At 42.3% G+C, this 12,345-nt stretch overlaps 1 protein-coding gene across 1 annotated transcript in view; it reads left to right on the top strand.

Annotated features, from left to right (window-relative positions):
- Positions 1-12,345, top strand: part of GPATCH2 (G-patch domain containing 2) — a 185,862-nt gene that overhangs the window by 21,241 nt on the left and 152,276 nt on the right. Inside the window, exon 3 of the mRNA XM_034764484.1 lies at positions 11,399-11,643. Coding sequence (XP_034620375.1) covers positions 11,399-11,643 — 245 coding nt within the window. The remainder of the gene's footprint in view (positions 1-11,398; positions 11,644-12,345) is intronic.

The raw sequence follows: 12,345 nt of genomic DNA, 5'->3' as shown, positions 1-12,345 counted from the left end.
CCATATTTAACAAATAAAAAAAAGAGGACCCTCCACGAGGCCCTGGCCCCGCCCATTTCCCCAGCCCCGCCCCAACTCCATCCCCTCCCCGCCCCAACTCCGCCCCCTCCTCCCTCCCACTTCCAGCCACGCGAAAAGGGATGCCCAAGCGCTACCGGCTTCACGGTTTGCCGGGCAGCCTCCAGACCCTGCGCCCCCGGCTGGGTGCTTCCCCTCCCGGGCTCCAGCTGCGCTGGGGAAGCGCCGGCCGGGGACGCAGGGTCTGGGGGCTGCCCGGCAAACCGTGAAGCCGGTAGCGCTTGGGCATCCCTTTTCGCGTGGCTGGAAGTGGGAGGGAGGAGGGGGCGGAGTTGGGGCGGGGAGGGGATGGAGTTGGGGCGGGGCTGGGGAAATGGGCGGGGCCAGGGCCTCGTGGAGGGTCCTCTTTTTTTTATTTGTTAAATATGGCAACCCTATTCTACAGAAATGGAAAAGAGTGCAAGCTGTGATATGGCCCTCTTTATAATGTAAAGGATTCACAGTTGCAACCGTTAACCCAAACTTGAGCTTTGAGGTTGTTCTGCAGATGTTAATTCATAGCATAATTACTATTAGAAAATCTACTTTTGAAAAGACTGAAATACAGACTAATTTTCCTCTCAAAGGTGTAACAGGCCAGTGATAAAAGTTCTTGTTTTGGTGACATTCAGTAGTCTTCTAATATTGCCCAAACACATTCTTTTTAAGATGACACCGATCTGATCAGCACTGATTATACTTGCACATAAACTCCTTAACATCTCCCCCCACCCCAAAAAACCCAGAACTCTGCATTAAAAGAACATAAAGCTGCAAAATCATATACTAAGAAGATAGGAAATGCCAGAATTAAGGTTGCCTGTGCAACCTAAATTCAGTCCACTTGTGTGTATACATTATGAAATGCAGTCTGTCTCTCAAAAGATCATCCACAATATCATCTTATCTTGCTCTCAGAGGGCTGGATCATTTCATGTGACACTGCCTCTGAAACAGCCTTCTTTTATGGAGGCTTCTGCTTCTCTCTCACTCCTTGCCCTGGATCAGGTGTGGGTGTTAGGCTTTTCCTTTCCTGTTCCTGCTGCTTCCAACCTCTCCTTCCTCCCCCTTCTTTCTCAGTCTCTGAATAGCTTTGCATCTGACTCTTCTCTCCCCCTCTATCTTGCTGTCATCTGCTGTCCACCTTACTCCTCCTTATCAGCCTTCCGCTCAGATTTGCCTCCTGGCTCTCTTCCTCTACTCACAATCTCCTACGCTCATCTTAAGTTACTTTAGCTTCCATGTTGATCACCCATCCAATCCCGAAACTTCACATTCTCTTGCCATAATGTCTTTATTCGATCTGCTCCTCTGGCTCAATTCTGCCTCTCACCAAAGCGGCTGTTCACCTGACATGGTCTTCACCAATCCTTGCTCTCTCTTCTGATTTTTGTGTTGATGAGTTTCTCCTATCTGACTGTCTGACTGAAACAGCGTCTGTTTCAGCATCATCCACCCCTTCTTTTTCTCACACCCTGTAGCTTAGCCTTTCTGTAACTTGCCATTCATCAGTGTTGATGACTTCTCCTCTGCTCTCAGCTTTCTCCTCTCTGCCCTCTCTTCCCTTTCTGTTGATATAGTTCATTCTCCTTCACCTTTGGCTCTTGTGCCCCTCTATCCCATCACAATGTCTAACTTGCCAACTCCCAGCCCTGGCTCATCTTCAACATCTGCTTCCTCCACTCATACTCTCTCAATGCAGAGTGACTGACAGAAATCCTGTGACCAGGCTAACTTCCTCCACTACAGATATGTTCTCTCCTCCTTTAGTTCTGCCATTTCTTTCCCAAACTCTACTACTCCAATTTAATCAGTCCCCATGCCTTTTTACCACCTTTAATTTGCTCCTCAAACTCTCCCCTCCTCCTGGCTCGATTTCTCAATCCATACAAGATCTTACTGATTTGTTCTGAGAGAAAACTGACAAAATATGATATGAACTTCCTTTGCCATCCTGCAGCTCTTACCTCCATGTCCCATCACACACTCAGAAGTTTCTTGACTGCTTTCCTCCTGTAACCCCTCCACCTGCCCCAATAACCTCATCCCATCCTCTGATCTCGCTCATGCCCACTCTCATCCCCAGCCTTACTTTTTTTTTCTTAACCTTTCACTCTTCTCTTGCTCTCTCCTCACAATATAAGCATCATTTAGTCTCTCCTATTTTATTAACTATCTCCTTCCCCCCCCCCCAAAAAAAAAAACAAAACAAAACACTACTGGCTTCTCCAACTACCATCCTGTATTCCTTCTACCTTTCATCTCTGAGCTCCTTAAACATGCTGTCTGGAGTTGCTGTCTGGAGTTTCTCTCTCTCATTCCATTTTAGAGCTGCTCTAATCCAACTTCCATCCCTTGAACTGTGCTACAACCACTCTTGCCAAAGTCTCTAATGAGCTTTTCCTAGCCAAGGCTTAGAACAGGTAGTTCATCCTAATTTTCCTTGACCTATCAGATGCCTTTGACATGATCAGCCATGCTCTTCCTGAAATCTTGTCCTCCTTTGTTTTTCATGACTCTGTCCTTTCCAGGTTCTCCTCCTACCTCACTATTCACTTTCTTAGCGTGTCATTCGTAGGATCCGCCTCCTCTTCCTTCCCCTCTCCCAGCTTTCTATGGCAGTTCTATAGCACTCCATCCTTAGTCACCTTCTGTCCTTCCTCTAAATCAAGGAATCTCAATCTTTTTCTTCCAGAGCCCCCTCTTTCCCCCCCCCCCCAACATGCTATTAAAAACTCCACAGCCCGGTGCGGGGGAGGGCTTCTGCCGGAGCTCAGGGCTTCAGCCCCGTGGGGTGGCTTGCACTGGGGCTCGTGGCTTCCATACTGTCCTTGATCTGACAGTTTCAAAGTACTTTACAAACAGGAATGAATTAAAGAGTTATCTCCACACCATAGTACCAAGACACAAGGAACACCTGCATAAGTGCCTCCTGGATAGAGGCCTTAAGGTCTAAAATATCTGGGGTTTCATTTGGATAAAAATAAGATTTCAGTTATTGTGACTAGTCAAATGAAAAGGAAACTTTGTATTTTTGGAGTTTGTTCATTTAGGACATGCAGTGTATACAGTCCTTAGGCATGCAAATAGTACACCTGTACCCTGATATAACGCTGTCCTCAGGAGCCAAAAAATCTTACTGTGTTATAGGTGAAACCGCGTTATATCGAACTTGCTTTGATCTGCCAGAGTGCGCAGCCTCCCCACCCCCGGCGCACTGCTTTACCGCGTTATATCTGAATTCGTGTTATATCGGGTGACGTTATATCAGGGTAGAGGTGTATTTTTGTGAGTAAGGTTTACAGTATTGGGACGCTATTTAAACAGAAATTAAAAGATACTGTGCCAAATGTAAAATCCCTGCAAGCTCGATGGAAACTTGACACCATACTAGAGACTCAACTTACTATGTTTTTTAATTTGGGGTATACATTTAAGAGAACCAAAAAAGTGCCACTGTGGCTAAACAAGAAAGTAAAAGAAGCAGTGAGAGACAAAAAGGCATCCTTTAACAAGGGGAAGTTAAATCCTAACGAGGAAAATAGAAAGGAGCATAAACTCTGGCAAGTGAAGTGTAAACATATAATTAGGAAGGCCAAAAAAGAATTTGAAGAACAGCTAGCCAAAGACTCCAAAATAATAGCAAACTTTAATTTAAGTACATCAGAAGCAGGAAGCCTGCTAAATAACCAGTGGGACCACTGAACGATGGAGATGCTAAAGGAGCCCACAAAGACAATAAGGCCATTGTGGAGAAACTAAATGAATTCTTTGCATCGGTTTTCACGGCTGAGGATGTGAGGGAGATTCCCAAACTTGAGCCATTCCCAATCTGAAGATCTGTCCCAGATTGAGGTGTCATTAGATGAGGTTTTAGAACAAATTAGGGCTGTCAAGCGATTAAAAAAATTAATCGTGTGATTAATCACATTGTTTATTGAAATATTTTTGGATGTTTTCTAAATTTTCAAATATATTGATTTCAGTTACAGCACAGAATACAAAGTGTACACTGCTCACTTTATATTTATTTTTGATTACAAGTATTTGCACTGTAAAAAAAAAAAAAAAGAAATAGTATTTTTCAATTCACCTAATACAAGTACTGTAGTGCAATCTCTTTATCATGAAAGTTGAACTTACAAATGTAGAATTATGTACCAAAAAAACCTGCATTCAAAAATAAAACAATGTAAAATTAGAGCCTGCAAATCCACTCAGTCCTGTTTCAGCCAATCGCTCAGACAAACAAGTTTGGTTACAATTTGCAGGAGATAATGCTGCCCGCTTCTTTTTTACAATGTCACCTGAAAGTGAGAACAGACGGTCACGTGGCACTGTTGTAGCCGGTGCCTCGAGATATTTACTTGTCAGATGTGCTAAAGATTCATAAGTCCCTTCATGCTTCAACCACCATTCCAGAGGACATGCGTCCATGCTGACGATGGGTTTTGCTCGATAACGATCCAAAGCAGAGTGGACCGACGTATGTTCATTTTCATCATCTGAGTGAGATGCCACCAGCAGGTTGATTTTATTTTTTTTGGTGGTTCGGGTTCTGTAGTTTCCGTATCTGAGTGTTGCTCTTTTAAGTCTTCTGAAAGTGTGCTCCACATCTCGTCCCTCTCAGATTTTGGGTGGCATTTCAGATTCTTAAACCGTGGGTCAAGTGCAATAGCTATTTTTGGGAATCTCACATTGGTACCTTCTTTAAGTTTTGTCAAATCTGCTATGAAAGTGTACTTAAAACAGACATGTGCTGGGTCATCATCTGAGACTGCTATGATATGAAATATATGGCAGAATGCAGGTAAAACAGAACAAGAGACATACAATTCTCCCCCCAGGAGTTCAGTCACAAATATAATTAACTCATAATTTTTTTAACAAGCATCATCAATATAGAAGTATGTCCTCTGGAATGGTGGCCGAAGAATGAAGGAGCATACGAATGTTTAGCATATCCGACACAAATATTTTGCAACGCTGGCTACAAAAGTGCCATGTGAATGTCTGTTCTCACTCTCAGGTGACATTGTAAACAAGAAGCGGGCAGCATCATCTCCTGCAAATTTTAACCAAACTTGTTAAAAGTTAAGCAGGGAGCTTGAGGGCCGGCTTAAAATGGCAGGCAGGCCAGATCCGGCCCATGGGCTGTAGTTTGTCCATCCCTACACTAAGTTAAAACAAGATTAGGTTAGAGGTCACAGGTTGTGCATTTCTCTGCATTTAATGGATGCAGTGTTTATAAAGTTCTGCATAATTCTAGGGTTCCTGACACACACTATTGTTTTTTGATATACCACGGAGTATGCTGGGACTTGTAGTTGCACATACTACCACTTAACTCAGAGCATTCCGCTATAATTACTTTTTTATATGTCTTGAATAGTTAAATGCCTAAACTAAACTATGAGAAAGTTTGGTTTGCTAAAATGTTGGCTCAGTATTGTCAATATAAACTGCCTTTTAAAAAATATATTTTATTCAATTTTCCTCCAGAAAATAAGAGAAGAGGGGAAAAAAACAGATGAATAAAGGAATGGGAAGGAAGGGAAAGGAAAGGAATGAGGGCAGGCAGCTGAAATGAGAGCAGCATTTCAATCTCCATCTGCTAGGAACCAATTAAACATTTATAAAAAAAAAAGTTAGACCAAATCTTTTTGTTAGGAGTTCACTAAGGACCACAAATCCATTTTTTAATACAGGAGCATGTAGTGAACACAGACAGTTAATCTTGTTGGAGTCCTTTAAGGAAGCTTTCTGACTCTTAAGGCTTTTGAAAGACATGGGTCTCTTCTCCATGCTATACATGGAACATGGCTTGAAACAGTACACCTCTACCTCAATATAACACTGTCCTCGGGAGCCAAAAAAATCTTACCGCGTTATAGGTGAAATTGCGTTATACCGAACTTGCTTTGATCCGCCGGAGTGCGCAGCCCCGCCCCCCTCAGAGCACTGCTTTACCGCGTTATATCGGGCTAGGGGTGTATATAGTATTTAAGGCCTTTTTGCAGCTGGCCATGTTCCTTGCATTATTAAAGGCAGCCCTGTGTTCCACACTATGTCCAGCAAGGTCCTGAAAAATCATGATCCTAGGATTAAAAGCACTCCAGCATTCATTCTTCTCCCTAGCTTTCTACATAATACACTAAGAATAAATTTCAGGAAATGGACAATAATGGCATTTGGTTTAGTGCCAGGACAGGCTTAGGGGCAAGGTACTTTTATGCCTCTGGTAAATTACAATCTCTGCACAGAGCTGGGGGACAAACTCAAGGGATTTCCCCTTTCATCCCCCTCCAGGACCCCCAGAATTTGCAAATTACTACACAAGGATCACCTTAAATGTTTCCAATCTGTTTTCAAGGAGCTGATCTCACTGATATTCTGCTGAATTTGAATCTGGATGCCTAGATTTGATCTTCAGTGCCAGATACAAGTCTCTCAGCCTCCCTTACAAACCCAGTCAGATTTAACAGGGAAGAGTCAAATGTAATTGTATCTGGCATCGTGAACATAATGGACTTAATTTCCATCGTGTCATCTGCAACCCTTTTCAGTAGGACCATAACAGCTCCCCTCTCCTCCCCAGCAGCAATCTTGTCAGGGCATGGGAAGGGAGGAGAGGCTTCAATCTTTTGCTGCTCTGGGATCTAACAGATGGCTTAAAGGTGCCTCATGGCATTTATGATGCTTTATATTTTTAAAATAGTGGTCTTTGGGGTATGGGAGTAGACCTTCTGCCTCTAGTCTGTACCCACTGCACTCCACTCTTGCCCTGTCACAGTCCAGCCCTGCGGACTCCCTGTACCCACTGCACTCAACACCTGTCCCTCTGTTAGTTTAGCCCTGCTGAAGTACAGTACCTGCTGCACTGTACTCCAAAGGACAGAGTTGGAGATGATCCCTGGAGATACACAAAACTTTAACTGTCCTGGGACCCCACCTCCTCCTGGGACCCTCCTTCCCCCATCCCCAGTGCTGATTTTTTTTTTTTTTGTCTCCTCTAGTTGTTGTTTTTTAATAAAATAATTGTTTTGGTTTGAAAGAAATCTTTATTCCATTAATTAAAAGAAAATAAAGCCCTGCAAAGCAACAGGCAGTTTACTTAAACCTTCACAGTGCATTGTCTGCACCAATCACAATCACCTCCTAGCATTACAAGCCCTGTATTCCCGAGCATAGCAACAAATATTAGTGACTTTCAGCTTCAAATTGCTGCCTCAAGGCATCCCTGATCCTTATGGCCCCACGCTGTGCCCCTCTAATAGCCCTGGTCTCTGGCTGTTCAAATTCAGCCTCCAGGCGTTGAGCCTCAGCGGTCCAGCCCGGAATGAAACTTTCACCCTTCCTTTCACAAATATTATGGAGTGAACAGCATGCGACTATAAGCATAGGAATATTGTCATAAGTGGGTCCTGTCTCCTATATAGGCAGCGCTAGTGGGCCTTTAAACAGCCAAAAGCACACTCAACAGTCATTCTGCACTTGCTCAGTTTGTTGTTGAACCGCTCCTTGCTGCTGTCAAGGTTCCTCGTGTATGGCTTCATAAGTCATGGCATTAAAAGGTAGGCAGGGTCTCCCAGGATCACAATGGGCATTTTGACTTCCCCTACGGTGATCTTCTGGTCCGGGAAGAAAGTAGCTTGCAGCTTCCTATAAAGGCCAGTGTTCCAAAAGATGCATGCGTCATGCACCTTTCCGGACCAGTCTGCGTTAATGTCCGTGAAACACCCACGGTGATCCACAAGCGCCTGGAGAACCATAGAGAAATACCCCTTCCGATGATTGTACTTGGTGGCTAGGTGGTCTTGTGCCAGAATTGGAATATGCATGTCATCTATCTCCCCTCCACAGTTAGGGAAGCCCATTTGTGCAAAGCCATCCACAATGTGACGCACATTTTACAGAGTCACTGTCTTTCGGAGCAGGATGCGCTTAATGGCCTTGCACACTTCCGTCAACACGAGTCCAACAGTCGACTTTCCCACTCTGAACTGGTTAGCGACCGATCAGCTTTCACAGTGCATTCACCATGCGCTTCTTCGGTGGCAGGGCAGCTCTCATTCTCGTGTCCTTGCACTGCAGGGCTGGGGCGAGCTCATCACAAAGTCCCATGAATGTGGCTCTCCTCATCCGAAAGTTTTGCAGCAACTGCTCATGATCCCACTACTCAGTGCTTGTTTCCCAAGCCCCAAAGCAGCATTCCACTGTGGTCATCACCTCTGTGAATGCCGCAAGCAATCTTGTGTCGTAGCTTCTACATGTGGCGAGATGAATGTCAAACTCCTCTTGCCTTTGTAATTTAAGGAATAACTCCATTGCCATTTGTGACGTGTTAGTGAGAACAAGCAGCATATTGTTCAACAGTGCGGGATCCATTCCTGCAGACTGAAGAGGCAGAGCGCGCAATACACAAACCGTTGAAAGATGGTGCCAAATGCAGACGGAAGCATATTGCTGGGATGCGAAGCAATGCATCATGGGACATTGGAACAGGACCCAGGATGCCCCGCGACAAAGTCTTAGCGGCAGAAGAGGAAGAGATGCTCTGTGGGATAGATGCCCAGAGTGCACCGCTCCAAATACCGCTGCAAGTGCCACAAGTATGAACACACTGTTGCACAGGCAGCTGACAGTGTGAACACAAAACAGCAGTGTCCCTTCAGTGCTCTTTGAGCGGCGCTGTAACTGCCGATGATGTAACTCTGCCAGTGTAGACATACCCTTAATTAAACAGTTAGACATGTTTATTTGGTCACCTACTAATATCTATCTTCTTGCAAGTCAGGAGGCTCGGGTTCTGTTCCGAGTTCTGCCATGGACCTCTTGTGTAGCCTTGAGCAAATTACTTGATCTCTTTGTGCGGTAGCTTCCCAATAAGCAAAATTGAAATCATTATACTTAACTTCCTTTTGAGTATTGTTATTCTACCTACTATAGAGTGCCAGTAGTAGTACTACCAGCAGTCTCTTTAATGCTGAAGAACTTGCAGTGCAGTCTGTTGCTTGATGGAAGTATGTAGTTACTCTCTGTGATCACAAAAATTGAGCAGCAGATTGCCGTTTACAAATCATGTTTAGCCACCAGTGATCCATTCATTATTTTTTTCCCCCATCGTTTCTGAACTTAAATCTGAGTACAAGAAACTCTGCTTTTCTCCGTACCAGAAATCAGCCTAATTTGAATCATAAGTCCCAATAGTTGGGGCTTGAGCTTGGCAGAGTTGTTAATTACAAGTCATTTTTAGTATTGCTTAATCCTTTTTTTCTGTTCACAAATTTCATTTCTTTTATAGGCTGTTTCATTTAACCGACTTTCTGTAACCAATATTTGAACAAATTTCACTAGTACAAAAGTGTGTGAAAAACTAAATGGAAGGGGTTTGAATAGAGCCAGATTGAAATATAGTACAAAATTAGCTAAAACGTTTGCATGCTTTTGTCCACCACTATTCTTCTAGCTCTGTTGAGGATCATCATGGATTAGATCCATAGAGAGAAATTTAGCTTGACCTTGAGGAAGGCAAGGATAGAATTAATGAGGGGCAGACTTTGTGAAAAGTCACAGCAAAATAGATATGTGCCAGTGAGAGAATTGGGAGAGTGAAATATGCTGAATTCCTTGATAGACATTAAGTGTACAAAAAAATCCCTGTTTCCAGCTTCCTCCTCCTAGTTCCCCGTCCTCCCCTCTTCTGTGTTACTGCTCATTCTACAGGTGGCTTTTTCCCCCTTCCCCCCTTCTTATTTCTTCTCTTATCCTTTTCTGGAACCGATCAATTTTGGTGTTAGTAGTTACCACTGAGGATTTTAAGGCCATCATTTAATCCATAAGGGACCACTGAGATGTTTTAATTCTTCTTAATATGCTTGTAATGCTGGACTCAGCCAGGCCAGAACCAGCACTTTCAGTCAGTAGTGCTATACTTGGCCTGGTATTGGGAATTGCCTCACATTTGAATTACAAAATTGAATCGTGGATTATTATAATATCTGTTTTTCCACTTTTCCTCAAGGCTCTACTTGGATTTTCATGACAATGTGTTCTTTTTGTTGTCAGAGTGACAATGACATTTAGCACAATCGAAGTGGAAGTAACAAATTGCTGATCATGTTACAGATTATCCCATATTCAAATATTAAAATATGCTTGGATACTTCACAACCTACATCTGATAGGTTATTCTGTGGCTGACATAAACTTGACTGTGTAAAGCCACCTATTTAATTAAACAAATATAAATGAATAAATTAATCCATACATATTAAAATGTTTGTTAAACATTCATGTAAGGTGTGTTTCGTGTAGTCTTGCAGATTTAAAAGCGTGAAAGCCACGGTACAGTTTTATACATGGAAATAGTTATGGTGAACAAATTGGATACTTGAAAGATAGGTTATATACAACTACACTACCAGGCATGGTACGAGTCAGATAGCATACTTCTTTTAAAACTCCTGGATTTAAGGACAGTTAGTGAAGTCTTAAGAGGATATTGTCGGATTTAACGGATTTCCTACTAAATGGAGGCAAGTAAGTGGGGAATTAGCAGCTCAGGACCTCAATGATAGAATGATCATCTCAAACTTTTGTTTAAAATACAGTGCTCTGTACTCTTCTTTTTTACTACCTCTGCGTGTTTGTACAAAACGGTGTTTTTAAAATTTAGCAGTTCATCTTTAATTAAATGTTTGTGGGGGGGAGGGGATTATTTTTTATATCAGATTAAAGGCAGACTTTGATGCTTAATGTTGAATTTTTCTTGCTTTTGCCATTGTCTCTCTAATATTTACTGAAAATGTCCATAAAATATTTTTGTTAAAAATGACCAACTTCAAAATGCAATACAGTGCATTTCTCAGTATATTTCATGGTACTGTCACTTTTCATTTAAAATCAACTTTTTCAAAACTTATTTCTTAATGAACTTAATCAGATTAATTTTATTTAGTCACATCTGTTCATGATTGTTTCCCCCTTTTACATGCCATACAAATCATGAAATTAAGCTAATTATATACCATTATCAGCTGCAAAGAACTGGTTTCACAGTTTTATACCTTTTAATTCCCAGCAGGAGATTAAGGCTTGTTTTTTGTTAATGGGAAAAGAGCAGTAACTTAAATGGATTTCCCTGCAGTTATCGCCAAAGGATTAACCAGTTTATTATTGTTTTTCACATTTCTAAATTGGTTCTAAAACATTACATTTTATGTGTTCTTATTGATGGCATTACTTGTCATGCTATTAAAACCTATTCTCCAAGCAGAGTTGTTATATACAAATAATTGTAGTACAACTATAAAGCAAAAAAAAAGATTGTGATTACAAGTGTGGTTTCTGTGGATAATAAACCTGTATTTTTTTGGGGGGGGGTGGTTTATTATATTTACACAGGTGATGATGAGCAGAGTGACTGGTTTCATGAAAATGAATCTGGCGGTGCGTGTGGAATCACTGGGGTCGGTCACTGGTGGGAACAGGACTCAACGGAGTTGGAGAAAGAATTGCCTGATCCAGTCTTTGAAAGTATCTTAACTGGTGCTTTCCCTCTTATGTCCCATTCAGGGAAGAGAGGTCAGTAACACTCAAAGGCAGAATAATATAATAGCTTGGGTTCAATGGAAAGATGTCTCTAGTCTGCATCTGATATGTAAAGTGTGTGGTGGTTGGTCTTGATCTTGGAGTTTCATTAGCTTGGGAATTTTCACAATTTTTTTTAGAGCAGTGCTAAGACTGGAAATGAGAGATCTATTTGCCAATGATTGCAAAGTTCAGGAGGTACGAAATTGATTTTTTTCTTAGGCCCTTATCTTGCAAACCTGTACTCCTACAAGGGGTCCCACTGATTGCAGTCACTTCAGTGGATTTTTTGGGAACATCTACATTGCAGTCGGGTCCAAACTGTAGTTTGCAGCTTGTATAGACATACCTAATCTAGCTAGGTTTCTAAAATAGCATTGAGGGTGCGCAACATCGGCTCAGTCTTCGGTGTGGGTTGCACAAAGCCACCTGACACCGGGTATGTACTCACTTGTGCAGACTATGCCAAAGTTCACACCTCTGTGTCCTCACTACTGATTTTAGCAAGCTAGTTAGAGTAAAGGTAGCACAGGTATGTCTAGACAAACTGCAAATCTGCAACCCTTGATGCAGTGCAAATGTACCTTTTATGTGGGTCAGGGTTTGTAGATCAGCCCCTAAACTTGTAATTCAGTAGCTTTTATAAAATAATTCAATAGTTTTAGAAACGAAACAAAATGGTGCGGCTATAAAATT

Source organism: Trachemys scripta, chromosome 3 (genome assembly GCF_013100865.1).
Source record: "Trachemys scripta elegans isolate TJP31775 chromosome 3, CAS_Tse_1.0, whole genome shotgun sequence".
Lineage (NCBI taxonomy): Eukaryota > Metazoa > Chordata > Testudines > Emydidae > Trachemys > Trachemys scripta.
Note: the sequence above shows the minus strand (reverse complement) of the source record. Positions and strands in the feature narration are given on the sequence as shown.